Genomic DNA, 25803 nt, shown 5'->3' with positions numbered 1-25803 from the left:
CCCTGCCCACTGAGCCACAGGTGCCACCCTTTTTTTTTTTTTTTGAGACAGAATCTCACTGTCACCCCCAGTAGAGTATCATGGTGTCATAGCTCACAGCAACCTCAGACTCTTGGGTTCAAGCAGTTCTCTTGCCTCTCTTGAGTAGCTGGGAATACAGGCGCTGGCCACAATGCCCGACTTCTTTTTTTGGAGGTAGAGTCTCAAGCTATTGCCCTCGGTAAAGTGCCATGGCATCATAGCTCACAGCCATCTCCAACTCTTGGGCTCAAGCAATCCCCTTGCCTCAGTTTTTCTATTTTTAGTAGAGAAGGGGTCTTGCTTTTGCTCAGGCTGGTCTTGAACTTGTGAGCTCAAGCAATCCACCTGCCTCAGCCTCCCAGAGTGCTAGGATTATAGGTGTGAACCACTGCACCCAGCCTCCCCAGCTATTTTTTTTTTTTTAGAGAAAGAGGTCTTGCTGTAGTTTATGCTGGTCTTGAACTTGTGAGCTCAGGCGATCCTCCCACCTCAGCCTCCCAGAATGTTGGGATTACAGGCGTGAGCCACCGTGCCCAGCCCTGACATGTTTCTTAAGTAAGACTCTAAGGCACTGTGCTAATTCCAGATACACAACTACCCTGAATGGAATATGGAAACCTCCATGTGGAGAGAAAGACTTGGACACAGGTAATTAGAAAGCTATGGGTTATGTGTTGAGATGGTTATGCCCCTGAGTTTTATGCCTTTTTGAGGCTAGTATTTGTGGCTTGTTCATCCCTATGTCCTCTACCTCCTCTAGCTTCTAGCACATGCTTGGTACAAAACAGGAGGCAATAAATATTTGCTGGATGAATGAATGACTCAGGTCTAAGCCCATCATTTCCAGATGAGAAAAAAAAGAGACCTAAGGATGATCAAGAACCTGCCCAGTGGGCCAGGTGCTGTGTTTCATGTCTGTGATCCCAGCACTCTGGGAAGCTGAGGTGGGTCGATTGCCTGAGCTCACAGGATGAAGACCAGCCTGAGCTGGAATGAGATTCCCATCTCTAAAAATAACTGGGCAGGGCGGCGCCTGTGGCTCAGTGAGTAGGGCGCCAGCCCCAAATGCCGAGGGTGGCGGGTTCAAACCCAGCCCCGGCCAAACTGCAACAAAAAAATAGCCGGGCGTTGTGGCGGGTGCCTGTAGTCCCAGCTGCTCGGGAGGCTGAGGCAAGAGAATCGCGTAAGCCCAAGAGTTAAGAGGTTGCTGTGAGCCGTGTGATGCCACGGCACTCTACCCGAGGGCAGTACAGTGAGACTCTGTCTCTACAAAAAAAATAAATAAATAAAAAATAACTGGGCATTGTGGTGAGTGTCTGTAGTACCAGATAATCTGGAGGCTGAGGCAAGAGAATCACTTGAGCCCAAGAGTCTGAGGTTGTTGTGAGCTGTGACGCCACAGCACTCTACCAAGGGGCAACAAAATGAGACTCTTGTCTCAAAAAAAAAAAAAAAGAAAGAAAGAAAGAAAGGAAAGGAAAGAACCTGCCCAGTAAGGCACCAACAGATCCTGGGTCTTCCTTAACCATGTTGGGGGTACTTCCCTGGGGGCAGAAGTCTAGGCAACACTGACCTTTGGCAGGCCCCATGTGGCTCAGGTACTCGCAGTGGCTGCTCCAGTGGTCTAGGGTGGCGAGGATGTGACTGGGGTCACCCGGCAGGGCGTGGGTAAGCACATAGCTGAAGGCTCTCTCCTCGATCCGCAGCCCTGACAGGCAGTCTCGCAGGCTCCGCAGTAAGACTGTGCGCACCAGGAGTCGGAAGTAGTGCCGGTACCGCACCAGCAATGTCACCACCAGTGGCAGAAAAGCCAGTGCAATGGCTGGAGACATGGTTTCTACCTGGGCCCTGGGTGCAGGGCGGTAGGGAGGGAAGCCCACATCCACCATTTACCTGTCATTTGTATAGACCTTACCAGCAGCAATATCTTTAATGTTAGAAACAATGGCTCAGAAAGATTAAGTCTTTTGTACTGAGCCACACAATAGAACTGGGATTTGAATCCAAGTTGGTATGATTCCAAGCCCATGTGCTTTCAAGGACTGCATACTGTCCATCTTTAGCACCCAACTGCAAACTGCTTCTTCGCAGTGCCAACCCCTGCTTCCATCTTCACATTGCTCCCCCCACTTGTTTCCCCTCATCCCTGAGTCACCTCTCCTTTAGGATCTCTTTCGCTAGTTCCCCTCTGGGATGTCCTCCCCCTACTCTATACCCTGTCTGCTTGGTTTCCTCCAACCTATTGCTGTATAGCAAAAGAGCACAGCTTTTTAGTCAAAATCCCCTTCACTGTCACTATACTTTTGAGTAAAAGGCAATCAAAACACTCCATAGGGTGTTAAGGTGAGAAGCCCTTTTTCCCACCTGAGGACTCTGCCTCTGCTCTTCCCTGGGTGTGGAAGGAGTCTTTAATTCTATAATAACTCTCCAGTAGTCCTATCTCCCCTCCCTTGTATTACACTTTTTTCCCTGTCCTCATTCAGAATTCCCTTCCCAAGTGTGTACACACTTAGATCACACAGCACACATTCCCCTGACCCTGTCTGTTTTCCAAAGGCCCGTATGGGGGATGGATGCCCTCTACCATGGCCTGGACCATCTACCCCTCTCCTCCTGATCTGACCTCCTTTCAGGCCATCTTGCAAGGACCCTGGTGGTGATGGGGACTAAAAATAAAGTAGGACAGGGTGGCATCTGTGGCTCAGTGTGTAGGGTGCTGGTCCCATATACCGAGGGTGGCGGATTTGAACCCAGCCCCAGCCAAACTGCAACAAAAAATAGCCAGGCGTTGTGGTAGGTGCCTGTAGTCCCAGCTACTTGGAGGCTGAGGCAAGAGAATCACCTAAGCCCGGGAGTTGGAGGTTGCTGTGAGCTGTGACACCATAACACTCTACCGAGGGCGATAAAGTGAAACTCTATCTCTTAGAAAAGAAAATGAAAGTAGGACATATGGTATGAATAAGTATAAATGGGTGAGTGGTATAGTGGGCTTGAACTGGTGTGCTTGGGAACCCACACTCAAGGGCCCTGCTTACCTGGGCTGCGGGCTTCTGCTTAGGGAAGACCAGAGCACAGGACAGAATGGGGAGTCCTTGAGGAGGGGGAACTACGCTGAGGCAGGAGGCTAGACCTGCTTTCAATTATTGATGCTGAGGCTGCTGATGTCACCTGAGAAGTTTAGTTCATGTTACCAGTCTCAGAGCTAAGCTGGAGCTGCCTCCTATCCTTTAGGAGCCCTTAAAAAACTTAGACTAACACCAGGATCTTTTTTTTTTTTCAGACAAAGTCTCACTTTGTTGCCCTTGGTACAGTGCCATAAAGTCACAGCTTACAGCAACTTCAAACTCTTAGGCTTAAGCAATTCTCTTGCCTCAGCCTCTCAAGTAGCTGGAACTACAGGCACCCGCCACAATGCCAGGCCATTTTTTTTGTTTAGCAGGCCCGGGCTGGATTAGAACCCACCAGCCCTGGAGCATGTGGCTGGCACACCACCCGGCCCTCCCTTTTTTTTTTTTTTGAGACAGGGTCTCACTTTGTCGCCCTTGGTTAGAGTGCCATCATAGCTCACTGCAACCTTCAACTCTTGGGCTCAAGCGATTCTCTTGCCTCAATCTCCCAAGTACCTGGGACTACAGGGGCCTGCCACAATGGCTATTTTTAGAGATGAGGTCTTGCTCTTGCTCAGGCTGGTCTCAAACCTGTGAGCTCAAGGCAATCCACTCGCCTGGGTCTCCCAGAGTGCTAGGATTACAGGCATGAGCCATTGTGCCCTCTGGACTCCAGGGTCTTGATTTGAGGGGTAATAAGAGCTACTGGGTCTGGTCATCTTTACTCCAATTCCTTGGAGAAGACATGGGACATAGTGTCCATCAAGGTGATACAGAGATTGTAATTTATTCATTCAAAATTCAAGTTTTCTTTAATCAAGTGTCAGGGCTTGGGTCACATGTAAATATCAGAACCTGTTTCTGTCCTCCAGGAACTCCAAGATTGGTAGAAGAAACTGACTTAGGAACAGAGAATTGTACAATAGAATGATGTGTGGCACATAATAGACAGTAAGTATTTGTTGATTCAATAAATGAAAGAATCGGTATTGGATTAGGATTAAGCACAGGGAACTGGAGATGCTCAGAGAATGGGGTTCACAGAAGGCAATCAGAAAGATTTTTGTATTGAGTCTTGAAGACAGAAGTCAAACGTGGCAGAAAGTGTGCCAGGCCGCATGTGCAAAGCCCAGAAGGTCAATCAGGAAATCCCAAGTATTTTTGGCAGGGGCTGAGTTTGAACCTGACACCTCCGGCATATGGGGCCAGCACCCTACCCCTTTGAGCCACAGGCGCCTCCCAGAATTTTTTTTCTTTTTTTTGAGACTGAGTCGCACTTTATAGCCCTTGGTAGAGTGCTGTGGTGGTGTTATTTCACAGCAACCTCTAACTCTTGGGCTCAAGCGATTCTCTTGCCTCAGCCTCCCGAGAGCTGGGACTACAGGCGTCCACCACAACGCTTGGCTATTTTTAGAGGCAGGGTGGGTCTCACTCTGGTTTAGGCTGGTCTGGAACCTGTGAGCTAAGGCAATCCCCCCGCCTCGGCCTCCCAGAGTGCTGGGATTACAGAAGTGAGCCAACGCGCCCGGCCACAAGTATTTTCCTAGGGCTGGTGAAGTACCTTCCCAATAACTCCTCAAAACCCCAACCCATGGCATGGAGTGGGAAGCACGAGTCAGGCTCCCTAACATCTTGAATGACAAGATTTGAACCTGTGTTCAGGGCCCAGGAGAAGACACCGGAGGGTTTTAATTAACTGATGATCAGCTTTCCGTCTCTGATTACTGTGGCTGTCCCCCAAAAGCAGTATTGAAGAAATGAAGGGGAGGAAGTCAGCCAGGTAGCCTCTCCCACTTCTACCAAAATTGATGATCTCTCCGCTTCACCTTAACAAGGGATATGGTCTATTTTTTCATGGATGTCACAGATACCCACCACCCAGGTCAAGAACTCTGCTGGGTGCTACAGCTTCTGCGTATCCCCAGGCCAGGCGCCGCTCATAGGTTTTCTGTGTGTTCCCCGACTATAGGATCCCCTCGAATGGCATGTAAATAACGGCATTTGGTGTAAGAGTTCGTACACTGGCCAGAAAAGTGGCCTAATAGCCATGAGATACATAGCGCAATTCACTAGGGCCACTACCGCTAGTGGTGGCGAAGATTCTAGTTTAGAAACAGAGACGGTAATGAAGTCATGTGATTCCCTCCTCCCTATCCATGCATCACGTGCCTCACGTCTTCTCGCGCAGGCTGCACCTTCCCAGTGGTTGGGGATGATCACGCGGTGGAGGGCGGGGCCGGAAGCCATGGTACCGGCTGAGGCGGCCAAGCGGCTCTGGGACCTTGTACGCGCGGGGGGCGGGGCCGGGTGGTTGCCTGTGGGAGGCAGCCACAGGTCATGTGACCGGAAGGGCTCCTGACGGACGCCGTCCCTCCTCGGCTCGGCCTGAGCGCCCGGCCCGACCCCGGCGATGGGGTGCTGCTACAGCAGCGAGAACGAGGACTCGGACCAGGTGCGGCCGCGGCAGGCGGGGCTTGGGAATGAGGGCTAAGACCCTGGGGCATGGGACCCAAAAAGAAACCTGCAGAGGCGGTAGAGCCAGACTGAGGGCTCACTGGAGTACGGAGGCCTGGAAGAGACATATCACAGCGGGTAGTAGAGCCGGGTTCTCTAGTCCTGTTAAAGCCCCAGGTCTGCACAGTCCATGAGACAGCCGCCTATCCGACTCGCTTCCACCTCTTCCACCTCCTTCTGCCTTCAAATCTTTATATTTTCAAAGATCCTCCGCTTGGGAAGCACTCCTTCCCCAGCTTCCTTTTTCTTCTCTGTGCTTGTATTAGCCGTCTTTACGAATCCATTTTACGGGTGGGTAAACTGAAGCTCTGAGTTAAGTCTGTCCCGAGAAGAATCAGGAATTTGCATATTCTCTCAAGACTTGAGGTTGGGGAAGGAAGGTCACTGCTAGTCTCAGGTCAAAGAAGGACTCTGGAAGTTGGTGGCATTTGAGTTGGGCGTGTGGGAAGTTGTTTGGAAAGCAACAAATCGGGTTTAGCTTGGTTAGATTGAGGGAAAAGGAGATGGATGGGGAACTAATTTGGTTCTGAGTTTGGCCTGCCTCAGAGCATCCCTGCCCGGGGCCTGAGGGTTCCTCTAGCTAGAGGGGTGTCTGTCCTGAGAATTGGCTGTAGACATGATCCCTTTGGAGAAAGGATTAGGTTAGGGAGCGTTGTAGAGTTTCAAATTCTCCCTCTTTTCCTTGGTGCATTCTTCTCTCCACACTTTAATCCCTGCCCTGCCTGGCCTGACCACCTTTGAAGAAGGGGATCTTTCCAAGGATGAAGTCTCATGCTGCTGGCCACTCACTTTTTTGATTACCTCTAAGCCTGGTTCTGTGTTTCAACACATAGCAGACACAAAGACAGTGGAAAGGTTTCAAGCAGCTCAGCCTAGGGAGAGATGGTCATAGACATAGATTATATCGCTTATACATGGGAAGTAGTTGTTTTGCCAGTAAAGGCATTTTGGATTAAGGGCTTTAAACTAGGTAAACTTTGTGTTTGGGAAGCATTGTGGCTCCTGGTCCTCAATTCTCCAAACACCCAAAGAATACATACATTTCCTACCTTGCTTCGTGCCCAGTACCTCACTTCACTCCACCTGTTAAAGGAGACAGTAACCCTGCCTGCTGGAAGAGCTGTGTGTGGCCTAGTGGGAAATTGTCCCTTAAAGAATAATATGTGTCAGGGAATGAGTCAAGAAGCCTTATGACGAAGGATATCCACTATTTATTTATTTTTGAGACAGAGTCTCACCATGTTGCCCTCAGTAGAATGTCGTGGCATCAGAGCTCACAGCAACCTCAAACTCTTGGGCTCAAGCAATTCTCTTGCCTCAGCCTCCCAAGTAGGTGGGACTATAGGCAACTACAATGTCCAGGTATTTTTTAGAGACAGGGTCTTGCATTTGCTCAGGCTGGTCTGGAGCCTGAGAGCTCGGGCAGTCCACCTGTCTTGGCCTCTCAGAGTGCTATGATTATAGGCATGAGCCACCATGCCTGGCTGATACCAGCTATTAGTTGGAAGCAAGGGCTGGGCTTTACTACTCTCCTGAATCTCCACCTTTTCCTTGATGAGTTCACTTCTGTTCCTAACACCCAGAGAAAGTGTTTAGACAGTGCTGTGTGATTTAATGCTTCATGGAGCAAAAACCATCTCAAAGCCCCTCCTTCAACTCTTGGAAAAGCCCCTCTCCCACAGTCATCTTTGCCCATTTATTATGAGATGTACTATACATTATAGTTTTCCAAGGGCTTTTACAGTTAATGCATTTGCTTCTTCCCAAACATGTCATACAAGTATGGGGTATGTGTCTTCAAAGATGGAGAAATTCAGAGAAGCTAAATGATTTAGCCAAGCTAAGAAATGCTACAGCGGAGGTGTTTTGATACCAAGCCATGTACTTTATGTATTGATCAGGCCAAGCTATCTCTTTCAGCCATGCCCATGACCAGGTATCCAGTCATGGGCAAGCCACATGTGCTAGATAGATGGTGAAACCCTAACTTTTGACTCAGGGACAAACCTTGGTGTGACAAATCTAATTCATGCTCTACTTGCCCTTTAGGGGCAGGGTGATCTTATTTATCCACTCTAAAGGGTAGCCTGGCTTCTTCTGGGAGCCTGGGTCTCAGGAAGACCTTGTTCTTCCCTGATCTTAGCCAAAAGGCTGAGGAGCCATCAACTCTATTCTTTAAGAATGCCTGCTAGGGAAAAACTACCCTGTCCTGTAGGAAGATGTGTCTGAAACTGGGCTAGAGGAAGGACAGACACATAGGAAGCAAACGTGGACCTCATTATGGAGCCAGTGCTCCTTAGAGATAGGTAGTTCCATCTTGCGTGCATTTTGTCTTTCTTGCTCTTTAATACCGAGCCTGTGTTAGGGAAGGAAGGTTTCTGGGAGTTCAGAGGTGTTGAGACAGAAGCCCACAACTTCTGCCTCATGCTGTTGGGAATTGGATCAAACTGCCTGAGGACATTTGGGTAACCTAGGTTTGAGGAAGAGTAAGATGAAAAGCCTGGGCCCGCCTAGGGCATGGCAGCAAGTCAGAGGAAGCAGCCCTTTAAAAGGAGAGTTAAGATGTATTGATTCCTAAATAGTATAGTAATTGGTTTTATATGATTTGGAACTGTATTCTGTTTGGGGTTTATTGAATTTTTTTTAATCCAAAGGTTTATAGTCTGAATAAAATTTGGAAATTAAAAAAAAAAATAAAAGAGTTAAGGAGTTGTGGGCAGGGGAGCAGGAGCCTACAGCAGGAAAGTCTGTGGCAGGAACTGAGACAGACCTGGAGGGGAGCACTGAAGAGTCTTATGGTCTGGCCTTGAGTATTGGTGAGTGAGCATTAGCTGGGACCCCACCTATTAGCTTTGTCCTGGGTACCCTTGCTCTTCATGGCTTGTTTATCCAATCTATAGTTGATACAAAGCCAGCAGGGATTTGCAGCTGATGGGCTCAAGGCATGGTTAAATCCAGAAAGATTACAATAGATTAAAACAAAGGACTAAAGCAGGACAAGGAGAAATGCAATTATACAGGAGTGGGGTGACTTGGTTAGGTCTTAGGTCAGTTCTAGGGGTTGTGATTATTGGCATAGGTTCATAATAGAAGGGCTGCTGAAAACTTAGAAGCTGCCCATGCCACATTAAAAGAGGTGTGGTGGCTTGGCAAGAATGGAAGCAGCTACACTGTTCAGCTCAAGTCAGGATACACAGGTATACTCAGTTTGGTTCTGAGAGTCACATACAAAAAGAGTGCCAGATACAGGGGAGTATCTGAGTAGAAGGGACCTGCCCCAACCTCACCTGTGTAGTGTGAGGCTGCACTGGTATTCCTGTTCTGGGATATTCAGAAGAATGGTCCTTAAGAGGTTGGGGCCCAGGGCCTTGTCTCTGGACTCATCAAGACCTCTCACAGCCCTGGGAGCAGACTGCCTTCCAGGAGGGTGTTTCTTGGGCTCCTGACTTGCACTTATTTCTCCTGAAGACACTACCATTTTAGAATTTCCTGTCTCCTCTGACTTCCAGCCTCTGATATCCTTTCTCCACCAGGACTCTTTTCTCAAGCTCCAGAGCTGTTGCTAAATACCTGCTCTAAGTCTCATAAAAATAGGGGCTCGTCTACCCTGGGTGACATAGTGAGACTCTGTCTCAAAAAATAAGAAAGAAAAAAAGAAAGAAATCAAGGGCTCTAGGACTATTTGGTTCCACTTTAATTCATTTAGACCACCAACTTAGCCAAGCTCCCAAGGGCAGACAGAACTGAGTCTTACCTTACATTCTCTAAGCCTGGGCACTTTGAATATTCCTTATTATAAAAATATCTTGGTGTTTAAATAAAAGTCAGAACTGGGTTGAGGAGAAAACCTAAAAAAGGCAAGTAGGAAAGGTAGTCCTGGGGCTGACTTCTACCCTACGGCTTCTTCTAGGACCGAGAAGAACGGAAGCTGCTGCTAGATCCTAGCAGCCCTCCAACCAAAGCCCTCAATGGAGCTGAGCCCAACTATCACAGCCTGCCTTCTGCTCGCACGGATGAGCAGGCCTTGCTCTCCTCCATCCTTGCCAAGACAGCCAGGTGAGTGCCTGGCTTAGGGCAAAGCTCCTTCATCCATATTAAAGGCTGGGATCACAGAAGCTAGGCCCATGACATGGGGAATGGGACAGGGTCATTGGGGAGAGGTGCTTCAGGGCCATGCTCTAGCGGGCAGGCTGGAGATGCGTATGTCAGATAGCTGTGGAGTTGGTGCCTGGGCAAACACTAAGTTGTTTGTTCCTTTTGAAAGCATTGTTATGTCCTCTCTGTCTCCTCTTCCAAAGCAACATCATCGATGTGTCTGCTGCAGACTCCCAGGGGATGGAGCAGCATGAATACATGGACCGGGCCAGGCAGTACAGGTGAGTACCTGGCCAGCCTCAGTCCCTCAGGCTACTTGGGCTCCTCTTCCCTCCATGCCTGTTCCAGCTTTGTAGTTTGGGCCCCAGTCCGGGCTCCTCATTTGGGTATATCCCAGCAGACAGACCGCAAGTCGCTTGAGTGCTTCAGCAGATATTCATGTCAGTGTCAGCCCTGTTTACCCTATAATACTTTTTTTTTCTTTTTTTGAGAGTCTCACTGTGTAGCCCTGGGATTGAGTGCTATGGCATCATAGCTCACAGCAACCTCCAATTCCTGGGCTTAAGAGATTCTCTTGCCTCAGCCTCCTAAGTAGCTGGGACTACACCCACAACACCCAGCTAGTTTTTGTTGCAGTTGTCATTGTTGTTTAGCTGGCCCAGGCTGGTTCAAACCCGCCAGCCTTGGTGCTTGTGGCCGGTACCATAACCACTGTGCTATGGGTGCCGAGCCCCTATAATACTCTTGAGGTTGCTGAGGCCAAGGGAGGTGGGCCTAGAGTGAGTTTGTGATGAGCTGAGGCCCTGTCACCCTGTTTCTCTGGCCTGAGGGAGTAAGGCTGGGCTGGTCAGACAATTGTGCCTAACTTTTCACTCCCACCCTGTTGGCCAGCACCCGCTTGGCTGTGCTGAGCAGCAGCCTGACCCACTGGAAGAAGCTGCCACCGTTGCCGTCTCTCACCAGCCAGCCCCACCAAGTGCTGGCCAGCGAGCCCATCCCTTTCTCTGATTTGCAGCAGGTGAGCCACCCCTCACTTGACCTTGCCACCTTTCCTACAATGCCCAGGATGGAAGGGTTCACCTGCCCTGCCTCAGAGGAGATAGGGAAGGTGATGTTAGGGAGGCTGGTAGCCTGTGGGCTCCAGTTAACTCCCACCTTATTCTTTTTACTTTTCATATTCTCCTTGTCTGTCCTCCTCCACAACCTTTATTCCTTTTTTCCCTTTTGTTCTTTTCCTTTCCCATCCCCTTCCCACCCTTTGTCTTTCTCATCCCATCCTTTCTCTTTGGCTTCTTTTTGCCTATCATTCCTTCCTCTCTCCTTCATTCCAATCTCCCATCATCCCCCTTCTTTCCTGTTCTCTCCTCACCTGTGTTTCTCTCTCTTCCCTGTCCCCTTCTCTGTCTCAGGTCTCCAGGATAGCTGCTTACGCCTACAGTGCACTTTCTCAGATCCGTGTGGATGCAAAAGAGGAGCTGGTTGTACAGTTTGGGATCCCATGAAGAGAGGGGGTCCTTGGACAGCTCTCCTCTCTTCACCCTGTCTCAACCCTGCCTCTCCTGGCCCCTAGCCTCACTGCGGCCTATACAGTACCCTACCGAACCTGCTACTAATCACAGAGAAAAATGTGGAGGAGGAGAAGAGCAAGGCTAGCCTGAGCAAGCGAGGATGGAGCATGGGAGGGTAGAACCATTTGGGACTGGCTATTGAAGCCCTGGCCAGGGGTGGGGTAGGGGCAAAAATAACAAGGCCTGGTATGTCTTCAGTAATTGGGAAAGTGGAGATACCACTGGGGTGGGGAGGTGACCACCAGGGGACCTAGGAGGATCCCCTTCCCACCTTTTCTCTTGGTCTCCTGCCCCCCCTCTCCCTGACTTGGTGCTCACGTGCACCTCACTAGGGTTTGTGACCAGGGTCTGGATGAGCTTGAATTGGAATGAATTGAGTTTGTATTTTTAGCACCCTGGGTTTTTACATGTTTTGTGTTTTTTCTTTTCATTTTGGTTTGTCATCCTTGATAAAGGAAGTATATTCATCTGTGTGCTCATTCTAGCCCTTCTGTCCTGCCCACCATCCTACTACATACTTCTAGCTACTCCAGTCTATAAGCAGTGAGACGGGGAAAGGGGGACATCTTCTAAGGACATCAAATGCAGAAGGTAACAGTTAAGGATGTTAGCTCTTAGCTGAGACTTGGCCTGGACTAACCTCAGATTAGGTAAAACTATTCTTGTCTCTTCTTTGGTGATGGGAAACTGTCAAAGCTGAACACTGAAGGAATTTGAACCTGAGCAGGTGTGACTGCCTCAAACTCAGTGGAATTACCTACAGTCCCTGCGGCTGACAGGGAGGCAAGTGACAGACCAGACTATTCTGGGAACACCTGATACGGAGTCAGCAAGCAAATGTTATTAAGCAGAAGATTCTTTTTATCAAATAAGATCTTAAGCAGAATCCCAGCATACAAAATGTACAGTGGAACTACTCTGATCTGATTAAAGTGGGGGAGGGGAGGCCAGGCATGGTGGCTCACGCCTGTAATCCTAGCACTCTGGGAGGCCAAGGTGGATGGATTGCTTGAGCTCATGAGTTTGAGACCAACCTGAGCAAAAGTGAGACCTCCCTCTCTAACAAAAATAGAAAAACTGAAGCAAGAGGATCACCTAAGCCCAAGAATTGGAGACTGCTATGAGCTATGACGCCACAGCACACTACCCAGGGTGACAGCTTGAGACTCTTATCTCAAAAAATAATAACAAACCGTGGGGGGGGTTTCACAGTTCACAGCCCACTTTCTTGGCCTGTCATGGAGGCCTATGAGACCCTGGTATTCTACTGAGAGAGACTGAAGCCTGCTGGTACTCTGTACAGAGTTTGGAAATTACTAACCCCAAGATACCTAACCTGAAGAGTACAAAGGGCTCCAGAGAGCTAGATAAAGTTTTCCAAGGCCATGCAGTAAACCCGACTATCCTGTGCCAGCAGACCTTTCCCTCCATTGCCTCCCTCTCTCAGCTAGACTAGAGCTACTGGAAGTTGCCATACTTGGAAGGCATCTCTATAAGGTACACGTGACTTCTGACTTGCTGAACAGCTCAAATCATTTATTATCAAGCCAAGCTGACCATCTTCAGGCCTTTAGGACTTCTGGAGTCCTGGAAACCTTACAGTGCATTCTGCTTGATCCTGGCCTTCTTGGGCTTGATGTTCATGCGTTTCCAGACTTCGGCTGTAGTGCGGTCTGCTTTGGTGACCCCACTGAAGTCGAATGTAGTGATATGGGGCAGGGTGCACAGCACATATTGCCTGTGGGGAAAATTCGGGCTGGGGGCCAGCCCCCCATCCTGTCCCCCCTCCACCAGTTGCTGCTGTCTTCCCTGACTGCAAGGAATGGAGGGTTTTGAGTATACTTTTGGGGAGATCAGGTTTACTCTGACTGACAGCATGAAATGCCTAAAGGGCTGCTACTCCCACCAAGGTCCAAGCAGGACAGAAGAATGGTCTTGGATTTCTTGTCTCCCTTCTCCCTTTCCCTCAGGGGAGCTAGCTGGATCCCAGCCCTAGGGCAGGGCACTTACCTATACCCCTTCTCCTCCTCTATGGGGTTTCCATGGAGTGTTAGGCTCCGGAGTCGAGGAAGGACAGCCAGCTTGTTCACCTCCCCTAGGCGATGGATGCTGTTGCCGTGAAGATAGAGGACACTCAGGTTGAAGAAAGTTGATAAGACCTGTTGGGGAAAGGAACTGAGAGCCAGGCTGGACAGGACCCTGGATCTGTGTTCAGGAATGACTGGGCAGAGATGGAAGAACTTGGGAAACAATTTGCCCTCTACTCCAAACCCCAAAGCCATACTATATGACTCTAACCTAACCTACTTTCATTTACCTTTCAAAAGATACAGGGGAATGACAATGAAATAGAGCTGTGATCTGAGGAGTAGGTAGTATTGGCCTAGGTACCAGCACTGCCACTGACTCGCTGGAAGAATGGGCTCCCCTGCCTCTCCCTGAGCCTTCCTTGCCCCTTCACTGAAGACTTTTCCAGCTTTGGTGACTTAAGATTTTATCACAGTAAGGGACAGGAATACAGAGTATCATGCTAGGCACAAAAGGGAAGCTTTTAAAGTGCTAGTTAAATTTAGGCCAGGCACACTAGCTCATGCCTGTAATCCTAGCACTGTGGGAGGCCTAAATGGGAGGATCACTTGAGGCTAAGGGTTCCAGACCAACCTGAGCAAAAGCGAGACCCCACCTCTAAAAGTAGACAAATTAATTGAGTGTCATGGTGGGAGCCTGTAGTCCTAAGTACTTGGGGGACTGAGGCAGGAGGATTGCTTGAGCCCAGGAGTTTGAGGATGCTGTGAGCTATGATGTCACTGTACTCTAGTCTGGGCAACAGATGAGACTCTGTCTCAAGGTAAGAAAAAAAAAAGTTAAATTGAGATCACTACATTAGGGAAACAGTTCCCAAGTCATGCTCTAGCTCTTTTTTTTTTTTTGTTGAGACAGGGTCCCACCCTATGCCCCTGAGCAGAGGGCAGTGGGCGTGGTAGCTCACCACAACCTCAGACTCCGACTGCGGGCACCCCGCTGCCTCAGCCTCCGGAAGCCCTGGCGCTCGCCACTGCGACTGGCTGGGTTTTTCCATTTTTTTCACGAGTCGGGGTCTCACTGTCGCTCAGGCCAGCCACGAACTCCTGAGCTCAAGCGATTCTCCCTCTTCAGCCTCCCACAGTGCTGGGATTACAGGCGTGAGCCACCGCGCCCGGCTTTTTTTTCTTTTTTTAGGTCACCTTTGGTAGAGTGCTATGGCGTCACAGCTCACAGCAACCTCAAACTCTTGGGCTTAAGCAATTCTCTTGCCTAAGCCTCCCGAGTAGCTGGGACTATAGGCACCTGCCACAACGCCTGGCTATTTTTTTTTGTTGTTGCAGTTGTCATGGTTAACTGGCCCAGGCCAGGCTCGAACCCAGCAGCCTCAATGCATGTAACCACTGTGCTATGGGCGCTAAGCCATGTTCTAATTCTTTTCGTCTTCAGCAGGGATCCTGGCCATGTATTGTTTATTTCTTAAAATGTGAATCTGAGTTCACAGGACAGCACAAGACAGTGGGTGCCAATAACAACTACAGTTTTGTTTCAGCTTCCAATGTGCCAGTTGGTTTTCATGTATTTTCATTTAATTCTCACAAAACCTTTGTGATGCTGGCACATTATCCCTGTTTTTCAGATAAGGAAGCTAAAGTTTTGAGAGAGTAGGTTGCTCACCCAAAATCATACTGTAAAGAGACAAATCCAGAATATGAAACCTACATCTGTGTGACCACACAGCAGTGTGCTTTGGACTGATCATGTTGCCTCACTACTACTGTGACACCGTGTGGAAGTAGCGAGGCTGGGGGCCTCTCCCTCTGATTTCCTAGGGCTAGAAACTCACAGGGTCAATGGAAGTCAGGTCATTGAAGGACAGGTCAATCCAGGCCAGGTTCTCTGGGTGTGCTAGCAGCCGTGAAACCACCTGGTTGAAGTCTTTCAGGTCATTGAGAACATTGTTATTCAGCCACAAAGACTGGGTCAGCGACTTCCCCGACTTTGAGTGCTTCAGTGGTCGTAGCCCTGTCCTTGGCTCCTCGGTTACTAGATCTGTGGGAACAAATTGAGGCTTGGGTATATTTTTGCTTTCCTGGCCTTTAGCAGCTGGGAAGGGACAGGAACTGGAAAGATGAGGAGCTCAAACTGTAGTTGGAGGGGCTGGTAGGGCCATACCTTGTGCTTGAGACCCTATCCCATAAGCCAGCAATCAGAATTTTTTTTTTGGTTTGTTTTTTGAGACAGTCTCACTCTGTTGCCCTGGTAGAATTCTGTGGCGTCATAGCTCACAGCAATCTCAAACACTTGGGCGCCAGCAATCCTTTTGCCTCAGCCTCCTGAGTAGCTGGGACTACAGGTACCTGCCACAACACAACATTTGGCTAATTTTTCTATTTTTATTTATTTATTTTTGAGAGTCTCACTTTGTCACCTTTAGTAGAATGCTATGGCATCACAGCTCACAGCAACCTCAAACTTTTGGGCTTAAGTGATTCTCTTGCCTCAGCCTCCCAAGTAGCTGGGACTACAGGCATCTGCTACAACACCCGGCTAATTTTTATTTTTTTAATTTTAATTTTTTTTTTCACTCTTCAAATATTTTTTATTGGAAGGCCATGCATTGCCTTCATTTATTGTATTTCAAATCACTGTACATTTACTTTTGTGAAAACACTGCCTGCGTTTTCTAGTACAAAAAAACCCTAAAAATTGTTTCAGGAATGTAGAGAAATATCCAACTTAAATAGTGAAAAAGTGCACCATAATTACTGCTGTACTGCAGTCATTTCTGCATTTTCCATGTTTCTTAAATAACTATCTTGTCTGGTAACACACAATATAAAGAGCAATTATGAAAAGCAGACATTTACATATACTTCTAAAGTCTTATTGAGAATATCCTGTTGGCATTGGATAACCAGTCATAGGTGCAGCTGCAGTAGCAGGATGCATATGCCTGTTGGTTCATACCATTGTGCATATTGGGAACATTACTTCCATACTGCTGAGTGCTATCATACCATTCTGGTAAGTCCCCGTTGGATTACCAGTCCTAAAACTGGTCTGTATACCAGCAGACACAAAATTCCCAAAGCTCCATTGCTGTAATTTGCAGTACTGTGAACACCATTCTGAGTTTTTGCCCCCAAATCTCTCTTAAGCAGGCTAGAATAACCTCTCTCATAATTCTCCCTGTCTCTAAAGGTATTAAATCCACCCCTTTTGCCCACAGAGTATCTGTCCTGATGGTCATTCTTTATGCCTCCTCTACCCCTCAAACGACCTGAACCTCTGTCTTCGACTAACTGAAGCAACTTTGGGTTAATTGCTTGATTAGCTTCACGAAGCACAGAGATAAGGTCGCTCACTTGCTTTATGTTATTAGGTGTAAAGAAAGTATATGCTGTGCCTGTTTTGGTACTGCGGGCAGTTCTTCCAATCGATGAATATAATCCTCTGAGGAGTTAGGGTAGTTATAACTGATGACAAATTTCACATCTTCCACATCTAGCCCTCTGGAGGCCACATCTGTAGCGATCAGAATAGGAGCTTTTCCATGTTTGAATTCATTTTTAGAACCCAATCACGTTCCTGTTGACTCCTGTCACCATGGATACCCATGGCAGGCCACCCATCTCTCCTCATTTTTCTGGTAAGCTCATCACATCTTCTCTTGGTTTCAACGAAAACAATGGTTTTATTTTCCTTCTCACTCATGATCTCTTCCATTAGATGAATAAGTTTTTCATCTTTTTCTATATCATGACATACTTCCACAATCTGAAGAATGTTGTGGTTTGCACTTAGTTCTAGTGCTCCAATGTTTATATGAATATAGTCTTTCAGGAAATCTTCAGCAAGCTGTCTTACTTCTTTGGGCCAAGTCGCACTCCACATTAGGGTTTGCCTATCAGGCCTTATCTGATCCACAATTTTCCTTATTTGGGGTTCAAAGCCCATATCCAGCATTCTATCTGCTTTGTCAAGGACAAGGTAGGTAGTTTTTCTCAGATTGGTTTTCCCACACTTTAAAAAGTCAATCAGCCTCCCAGGTGTTGCAATACAGATTTCCACACCTCTTTCCCAATCACGAACACCCGGCTAATTTTTAGAGATGAGGTCTTGCTCTGGCTCAGGCTGGTCTCAAACTTGTGCGCTTAGGCAATCTACCTGCCTGGGCCTCCCAGAGTGCTAGGATTACAGACGTGAGCCACTGGGTAATTTTCTGTTTTTAGTACAGACGGGATCTTGCTCTTGCTCAGGTTGGTCTTGAACTCCTAAGCTTAAGCAATCCACCTATCTCAGCCTTCCAGAGGGCTAAGATTACAGGTGTGAGCCACTGCACCCAACTCCCAGAATATGTTTGAACTAAGGGCCAAAGATTTCTATCTCAAACTCTTGGCTTTCCAGGTCACATGGTTTTATGTCTGTTGTATCACTGGGTCTTCATATACCACCTCTGCGTGGCATTGTGGGGCAAAAATACTCCAATTTTATGAGGCAAATAGGAAACCAGAGTTGTTGGGCTTGAACTAAAAGATAATAGTACAAAAAGCAGTTATCCAAGTATAACTGGGCAAAGAGGGTCCAGCTACCTGTCACTGTCAGCCAATATGCAGAGATAGGCTAGGTCCAACAAACTTCGTCAGAAGGCTAGTGATTCTGGAGAACAGGGAGAGTAGCCTCTCCAAGAATGTTCTGTTCTTCCATTTCCAAAATCACAGTTTTTATATATGAAAATTCAAAGTAAAAACCATGTTAACTTTTATCTTAACAATAATCAATATAACCTATGACCTAAAACAGTAGTCCAATTCAAAAGTTAATCTAAATCGGTTGCCCTAAACTACTTAAGACACACACTTTTAGGTTAAAGCTGAATTTATAAAACATACAAAAATCGGTCCAGGTCCTCCCTACCTTTCATCAAGGTTGAGCACCTACAGTGTGCTACACATTGCATAGAACGGTGAACAAAACTCACTCTGGGAACTCAGGGAAGTTACCAAGGGAAGCTGAAGCCTGAGCTAAATCTCAGTGGCTTAGGCAAAGAAGGGTAGAAATGATGGTAACAGTAAGCAAAAACGTGGGTAAGGACTACATGTGCCCACATTGCACATGGGAGACAAGGCAAAGGGGGACAGAAGCCCAGTCTTAAAAGTTTAAATGCCAGGCTAAGGATGTTGGGACTTAAAGCTGTAGGTGATGGGAAGCTACTGGAGTGTTTAAAAGAGCTTATTCAGGATGGTAATCTCAGCACTCAGGGAGGCTGAGGCGGGTGGATAGCCTAAGCTCAGGAGTTTGAGACCAGCCTGAGCAAAAGTGAGACCTCATCTCTACTAAAAATAGAAAAACTAGCTGGGTATCATGGTAGACACCTGTAGTCCCAGCTACTCAGGACGCGAGGCAAGTGGATTGCTTGAGCCCAGGAGTTTGAGGTTGCTGTGAGCTATGATGCCACAGAGCTATGATGCCACGGCACTCAACCCCATGGCAACTGAGTGAGACTATATTGAAAAAAAAAAAAAAGTGGGCTCAGTGCCTGTATCTCAGTGCCTGTATCACCGGCCACATGCAGTGGGGCTGGTGGATTCGAACCCTACCTGGCCTGGGCCTGCAAACAACAACAACAACAACAAAAATAGCCAGGTGTTGTGGCGGGCCCCTGTAGTCACAGCTGCTTGGGAGGCAGAGGCAAGAGAATCACTTAAGCCCAAGAATTTGAGGTTGCTGTGAGCTATGACACCATGGCATTCTACTGAAGGCGACAAAGAAAAAAAGTTTATTCAAATTTTTCATTTCATAAAGATCACTCTGAAACTTCAGTGTGGAATATGGATTTTGTGGGGTGGTTGGGACCAAAAACCAATTTGGTTATATTAAGTCATCCAAGCGAGAGATGAGAAGAACAAAATTAGCATGATTTGACTGATGAAAAGGCAGAATATTTAAGGGTGGTGCCTACCTTTTTTGTTTGGGTGACTGGGTGTATGCTAGTTCTATTAACTTATAAGGAATTATAAAGGGAGAGATGGGATTGGGAAGATGATGAATTTAGGCTTGGCCTTGATTTGAAGTTCCTATAGTACAAAAGATGGAAAAGCCAAGTAGGCAGTTGGATATGACGACCTTAAGCACAGGAGGCAGAGACTTGAGAATAATTAGCATAGAGAGTGTACAAGTTAGGGAAATCGATAAGATTCCTTATAGAGAGTAAGGAAGATCAAGGAGGAAGGTGGGGGACATTAAAAAGTTAAATGATCAGGGAAGAACAGGTTGAACCAGGAGAGAACAGTTTTAAAGATCTTCAGGGAGCCTATAGTTTACCTGATGAGTAAGTTGCAGAGAGATTAATGACTTAAAAGTAATTCTGGCAACTCAGAAGTCTCTGGTGACCTTGGTAAGGGCTGTTTCAATGGAATGGCAAGGGCCTGGGGGCAGAAATTGAGTGTGAAAGTAAATAGAAAGTAAGAAAAATCAAGCTGGTAGTCTCCACAAAGTCCCGAGGAAGAACGAGGATACCCCTAACCCTCTACTCCCTCATTTTTTTTTGTTTTTTTTGTTTTTTGAGACAGAGCCTCAAGCTGTCACCCTGGGTAGAGTGCCGTGGCTTCACAGCTCACAGCAGCCTCCAACTCCTGGGCTCAAGTGATTCTCCTGCCTCTGCCTCCCAAGTAGCTGGGACTACAGGCGCCTGCCACAATGCCTGGCTATTTTTTTTTTTTTTTTGGTTGCAGCCGTCATTGTTTGGTGGGCCTGGGATGGATTTGAACCCACCAGCTCAGGTGTATATGGCTGGCGCCTTAGCTGCTTGAGCCACAGGCGCCAAGCCCCCCATTCTTATTTTAAATGTGATTCAGAAAGAAGATGGGCCTTGTCCAAGTTCACAGTGGCAGAACCAGAAGTAGACACTAGGTCTGGCTGAGGTGACTATATTTTTCCCACTGTCTCTAAGCCTTTGGTTACCAGTCTAAAGCTGCCTGTGGGGAAAGAAATATTTAGTATTGATAGCCAGTGTGTCTCCACTCTCCCTTTAGCTCTCTTCCTGGACATACTTCCCCTTCTACCTCTACCCAACATTAACTTCCTCTTTTCCTCAGCTGCAAGTCAGACAGCACCCACCAGATGGCACTCTGTCTTCTGGAGTTAGTGGACCCAGAGTGGGGCTTGAGTTTGCAGGCAGATGGCTTAATACTGAAGCACAGCGCCCCAGCTCATTGAGTAAACTAATCCTGCCCTCCCTCCTTACACCTCCTGAGAACTCTGAAACGAAATGACACAAAAAAATGAAAGTTAAGGTCAAAATAACTTCAAATGATAAGGTAGCAACTTGAGGAATGCCAGCAAACATAGGCTGATCCCAAGCTCCAAGGGAGCTACTGGTGGGATGGAATTGCCTAAAACTCCAGACTACCTGGAGCTGCTACTATCAAGGTTGGAATGAGGTGTCCAGGCTGTTACAGGTTACTGCTCCCCTAATTCCATCAAGGCACTACACATCACCTAAAGATCTGTTAAAGCTTCCTTGTTCAGAGTAAGCCAAGGCAGGTCTGGAAATTGGACCAAAATATCAATCCTCAGTGAACCAAGAAGCACTTAGCTCCAGGAAGACCAAACCAAGATCTTGTCCCCTTATCTCTGAACTGCTGCTATTACAACTTTTTCCATGTGCATCCCCAGCTAGCAGGAGTCAGTGTGATATGAAGAACTTCCTTATATCATCTCTAGGCCCCATAATGGAAGGGGATGGCAGGTGTATATGGTGGGGGACTCTTAACTGTAGGTATGTGGGAGGTTAGCACTATTGAGTAGGTGGTAGTACAGATTAGATATCTTTTTTTTTTGAGCAGAGTCTCATTTTTTTGCCTTCAGTAGCGTACCATGGTATCATAGCTCACAGCAACCTTGAACGCTTGAGCTCAAGTGATTTTCTTCCCTCAGCCTCCTAAGTAGCTGGGACTACAGGTGCCCACCATAATGCTCATCTATTTTTAGAGACGAGGTCTTGCTCTGGCTCAGGCTGGTCTCGAACCTGTGAGCTCAGGCAATCCACCCGCCTCAGCCTCCCAGAGTGCCTATAGGTGTGAGCCACCAAGCCTGGCCAGATTAGATAGCTTCTAAAATTACTGCCATTTTAGATTCTATGATCCATCTACTGATTAATTCAGCAAATAGCATGCCAAGTACTCCCAATTCTACTCTGTCATCTAACCCCAGCTATATATAAATGTTTCAGAAGCTCTGGGGAATCTGAAGGGACTCAGCCTTTTGCAACACTGAAGTATACCCCCCACACTTAGCAAGGAGCACAATGCCTGGCACTGACAGAGGAGGAGAAAGACATGTACTTAAGTGCTTGATAGCAGGCAGTATGGATTGTGCTTTGTGCCAGAGGTACCCTTCATTCTGAGGACTCTGTAGAGGACACAGTTCCATCCTCTTCCTCAGAATTGGGAGATCAGGAGTTTGAGATCAGGCAGAATTTCCATGATAGGAATATGGGTAGGAAGCATGCTTCCCTCCTGCCTGTCACTTCAGCTATCTTGTATATAGCTATTATTGCAGCTAAAAACCCAATCAGAACTGACAAAATACACAATAAAGAATTATTCGGGGATGAGTGGAGGGAGGGTAATTGGTGGGACCACACCTGCGGTGCATCTTACAAAAAAAAGTTAAAAAAAAAGAAAAAAGAATTATTCGGCTCCACTTCTGTAGCTTAAGTGGCTAAGGCACCAGCCACATACACCAGATCTGGCAGTTCGAATCCGGCCCAGGCCTGCCAAACAATGACAACTACAACCAAAAAATAGCCAGGCATTGTGGACCTGTAGTCCCAGCTGCTTGGGAGGCTGAGGCAAGAGAATCGCTTAAAGGGCGGCACCTGAGGCTCAAAAGGGTAGGGCACTGGCCCCATATGCCAAAGGTGGCGGGTTCAAACCCAGCCCTGGCCAAAAACTGCAAAAAAAAAAAAAAAAAGAATCGCTTACGCCCAGGAGTTGGACGTTTTTGTGAGCTGTGACACCACAGCCTTCTACCCAGGGCAATAGCTTGAGGCTATCTCCAAAAAAAAAAAAAAAAAAAATTTATCACAGTGGGTGGGTGTGTCCTCATGAAAAACAAACATCAATTACTCTGTGGCTGATGCTAACCCAAGTAGTGCCCTAAATCCAAGCCAAGGCTAGTACCATTTACCATGTTCCTGAGCTTAAAGGTGGCTACCAGTTGTGTGAAAGAAGACCAAAGCCAGATAATAGATCTAGGACAAATGCTAACATTCTTTGAGGACTGGTGTACTGATGCTTTTATGAAAGACTAGGTAACATAAGACAGGGATAGCAGGGTGTGGTGGCATACACCTGTAGTCCTAGCTATCCAGGAGGCCGAAGCAGGATTGATTGAGCCTAGGAGTTCAAAGCTGCAGTAAGCTATGATCACACACTGCACTCCAATCTGGGCAAAAGAGTGAGACCCTGTCTCAACAAAATAAAAATAAAATATTAAAAATTTAAAAAGCCGGGCGGCGCCTGTGGCTCAGTCGGTAAGGCGCCGGCCCCATATACAGAGGGTGGCGGGTTCAAACCCGGCCCCGCCAAACTGCAACCAAAAAATAGCCGGGTGTTGTGGCGGGCGCCTGTAGTCCCAGCTACTCGGGAGGCTGAGGCAAGAGAATCGCTTAAGCCCAGGAGTTGGAGGTTGCTGTGAGCTGTGTGAGGCCACGGCACTCTACCGAGGGCCACAAAGTGAGACTCTGTCTCTACAAAAAAAAAAAAAAAAAAAATTTAAAAAGCCAGGGATGAGGCTGGGCATGGTGACTTATGCCTGTAAATCATAGTGACTTATGCCAGTGCCTCCTCAAGATTACTTGAGACCAGGAGTTTGAGAGCAGCTTATACAATATAGTGAGACCCCATCTCTACAAAAAATTAAAAAATTAGCCAAGACAGAAGGATTATTGCTTGAGCCTAGGAGTTTGAGGTTTCAGTGAGCTATGACTGTGCCAAGGCACTCCAGCCTGAGCTACAGAGCAAGACTCAGTCTCTAAACAAGACAAAACGAAAAAAAAACTGGAAACATGCCAGTTTGTTCATAAGATCTTTCATTTCTGGCGTCGTGGCTCAGGCTTGTAATCCTAGCACTCTGTGAGGCCTAGGCAGGAGGATCTCTTGAGCTTAGGAGTTTGAGACTAGCCTGAGCAAGAGCAAGACCCTATTTCTACTAAAAATAGAAAAAATTAGCTGGGTTGTCATGGCAGACACCTATAGTCTCATCTACTTGGCAGGCTGAGACAGGAGGAAGATAGCTTAAGCGCAGGAATTTGAGGTTGCAGTGAGGTAGGCCAATGCTATGACACTCTAGCCTGGGCAACAGAGTGAGACTGTCTCAAAAAAAGAAAAAAGCCCTCACTTTTTACCAGTCAGAAAGAGTTTGTGTACCCAGATAGAGAAGATAGGTTGCCTAATTCCTAGGGCTCTGCAGCAGCCTGTTTTCTTTTCCCTAGTTTCCTCCTTTCTTCAGGTAAAAACATGAGAATAAAACTATTGGCTGAAAAAAAGAAAGCCACTATGGTGTGGCGCCAGCCACATACACCGAGGGTGGCGGGTTCGAACCCAACCTAGGCCAGCTAAACAACTGCAACAAAAAAGTAGCTGGGTGTTGTGGCAGGCACCTGTAGTCCCAGCTACTTGGGAGGCTGAGGGAAGAGAATCACTTAAGCCCAAGAGTTTGAGGTTGCTGTGAGCTGTGACATCACCGCACTCTACAGAGGGCAACATAGTGAGACTGTCTCAAAAAAAAAAAAAAAACTATTGGCTGATAGATTGGCTTTCCCATTTTCTTCCACCTGACTTTCCTGCTGATCTGGCTTCTTATGAAAACAATCAACTATTCTCAGAGCCCCCTGGTTCCTTTCAGACTTGTGCTTTAAAATGCAACCCCTGCCCTGGCCCCCAAACATCAACAAATCTGCAAGCACATGGGAAGAATCTCTTTAGGCTTTTAAAATAGAAGAGGTTTCTCCCTAGGGATCACGCTGGGCCTGCTGTTGCCTTGGTGAGTACAGTGCTATGCTGACCTTGAATGACTTGGATGCTTTTGAAGGAGTAGTCGAGAGGGGGCTCCTGCACTGAAGCGTTCTCCAGTTTGCTCATATTTCAGGCCATCATTCATCAGGTGTAAGCATGTGCCCTGGGAGTCTAGGTCCGCCCTGGGAGGACAGAGAAGGACAAGTGTTTCAAGGACATGGGGCATGGACCTTCCCCATAGCCTTCTATCCTTCACTACTCTAAGCCTGCCTAACTGCATTTCCATTTTTTTTTTTTTTTTTTTTAGAGACAGAGTCTCGCTTTATCATGGCATTTTTTGGTAGAATGCCATGGCATCACAGCTCACAGCAACCTCCAACTCCTGGGCTTAGGTGATTCTCTTGCCTCAGCCTCCTGAGTAGCTGGGACTACAGGCGCCCGCCAGAATGCCTGGCTATTATTTTGTTGCAGTTGGCCAGGGCCAGGTTTGAACCCACCACCCTTGGTATATGGGGTTGGCACCCTACCTACTGAGCCACAGGCATCGCCCTGCATTTCCATTTTAAGATATTAATCATAGAACACTCATTTGATAGTTATAATACCCATTTCTATTTTCCAGATGAAGAAACTGAGACCCAAGGGGTAAAAGGACTTGCCCAGAGTTAAGCCAATGAGTCAGCTGTGGACTGCAGTCAGTGTCCTAAATCCTTCTCTGAGACCCTTTCTGCTACTCCATAGTAGTTGCCATGGAGACCATCTTGGTACCTAACCCTCTGTTGACATCAACTGGGCTATTCTATTGCTTAACAAACCCCTGGGGGCTTGCAAACCATCCAGTTAGTGTCTAACAACCCTTTAAAGGTTGACCCAGAAGGGGATTTGCTACCTTCTCTGTTCAACTTGTCATTAGCCCAGTTACCTTTCCATCCAAAGACCCTACTTTCAGCCACATCCTGAATACAGTCACACATATATAAACACACACATACATAAAACCAGTCTAATTCTCACTCACCTGTCACTGATGCCTGAAAGTCCACCATTAGGGATTCATTCCTTTGGGTTCAGGGATTGTTCCCTGTTAAAATGGAAATACCCACTGAGAGGGGTGAACACAATGTTATCAATCTTTAAAATGAGGTGTGAATTGTATTATCAGATCCTTTCCAAATTGTTAGCCAAAGTAAAGCTAAGGACAGGTTTTTCTGGACACCTGAAAGAGCCATGATAATGCTACTCACCTGGGAGGAAGACAGCTGACAACACACTTTAATAAGGGGTTTTTATGTGAATCATACAAATAAAAGACAGACTGACAAGGACAAGACTGTTGGAATTAACCTCCCTTTTGTCATTCCATTCACTACTGTCACCTCCTCTGCACTATTACTTTACCTGCTTTCCCAAAAGAGAGGATTAGAGGTTTACAATAATACCCATAAAACAGAA

The 25803-nt window shown here is 47.2% G+C and overlaps 2 protein-coding genes and 1 pseudogene across 11 annotated transcripts in view; 1 reads left to right on the top strand and 2 right to left on the bottom strand.

Annotated features, from left to right (window-relative positions):
- LOC128564677 (leucine-rich repeat-containing protein 51) overlaps window positions 1-25803 on the bottom strand; it is a 36874-nt gene that overhangs the window by 2248 nt on the left and 8823 nt on the right. For 2 of the 9 annotated variants that reach the window (XM_053560255.1, XM_053560253.1), the window contains 5 exons: window positions 25370-25432; window positions 24402-24533; window positions 15174-15379; window positions 13316-13464; window positions 1595-1869 (listed from right to left, as the gene is read on the bottom strand). In XM_053560255.1, the coding sequence (XP_053416230.1) occupies window positions 1595-1869; window positions 13316-13464; window positions 15174-15379; window positions 24402-24477 (706 nt within the window). In that variant the 5' untranslated portion in view covers window positions 24478-24533; window positions 25370-25432. Of the gene's footprint in view, window positions 1-1594; window positions 1870-12826; window positions 13044-13315; window positions 13465-15173; window positions 15380-24401; window positions 24534-25369; window positions 25454-25803 lie in introns of those variants that run through there. The other 7 variants (XM_053560254.1, XM_053560259.1, XM_053560262.1 and 4 more) reach the window with 7 other exon arrangements.
- LAMTOR1 (late endosomal/lysosomal adaptor, MAPK and MTOR activator 1) lies at window positions 5381-11774 on the top strand. The gene is made up of 5 exons (XM_053560263.1): window positions 5381-5580; window positions 9553-9698; window positions 9941-10018; window positions 10629-10755; window positions 11147-11774. Exons 1-5 carry the CDS (start codon window positions 5539-5541, stop codon window positions 11237-11239), a joined length of 486 nt encoding a protein of 161 aa, XP_053416238.1. The 5' UTR covers window positions 5381-5538; the 3' UTR covers window positions 11240-11774.
- Window positions 15903-18447, bottom strand: LOC128565251 (probable ATP-dependent RNA helicase DDX5; annotated as a pseudogene). Its single transcript, XR_008374234.1, has 2 exons — window positions 18439-18447; window positions 15903-17428 (listed from the first exon to the last, which is right to left on the bottom strand). The product of XR_008374234.1 is annotated as a probable ATP-dependent RNA helicase DDX5 (transcript).

The sequence above is a fragment of the Nycticebus coucang genome, chromosome 14, assembly GCF_027406575.1.
Source record: "Nycticebus coucang isolate mNycCou1 chromosome 14, mNycCou1.pri, whole genome shotgun sequence".
NCBI classification, from domain to species: Eukaryota; Metazoa; Chordata; class Mammalia; order Primates; family Lorisidae; genus Nycticebus; species Nycticebus coucang.
Note: the sequence above shows the minus strand (reverse complement) of the source record. Positions and strands in the feature narration are given on the sequence as shown.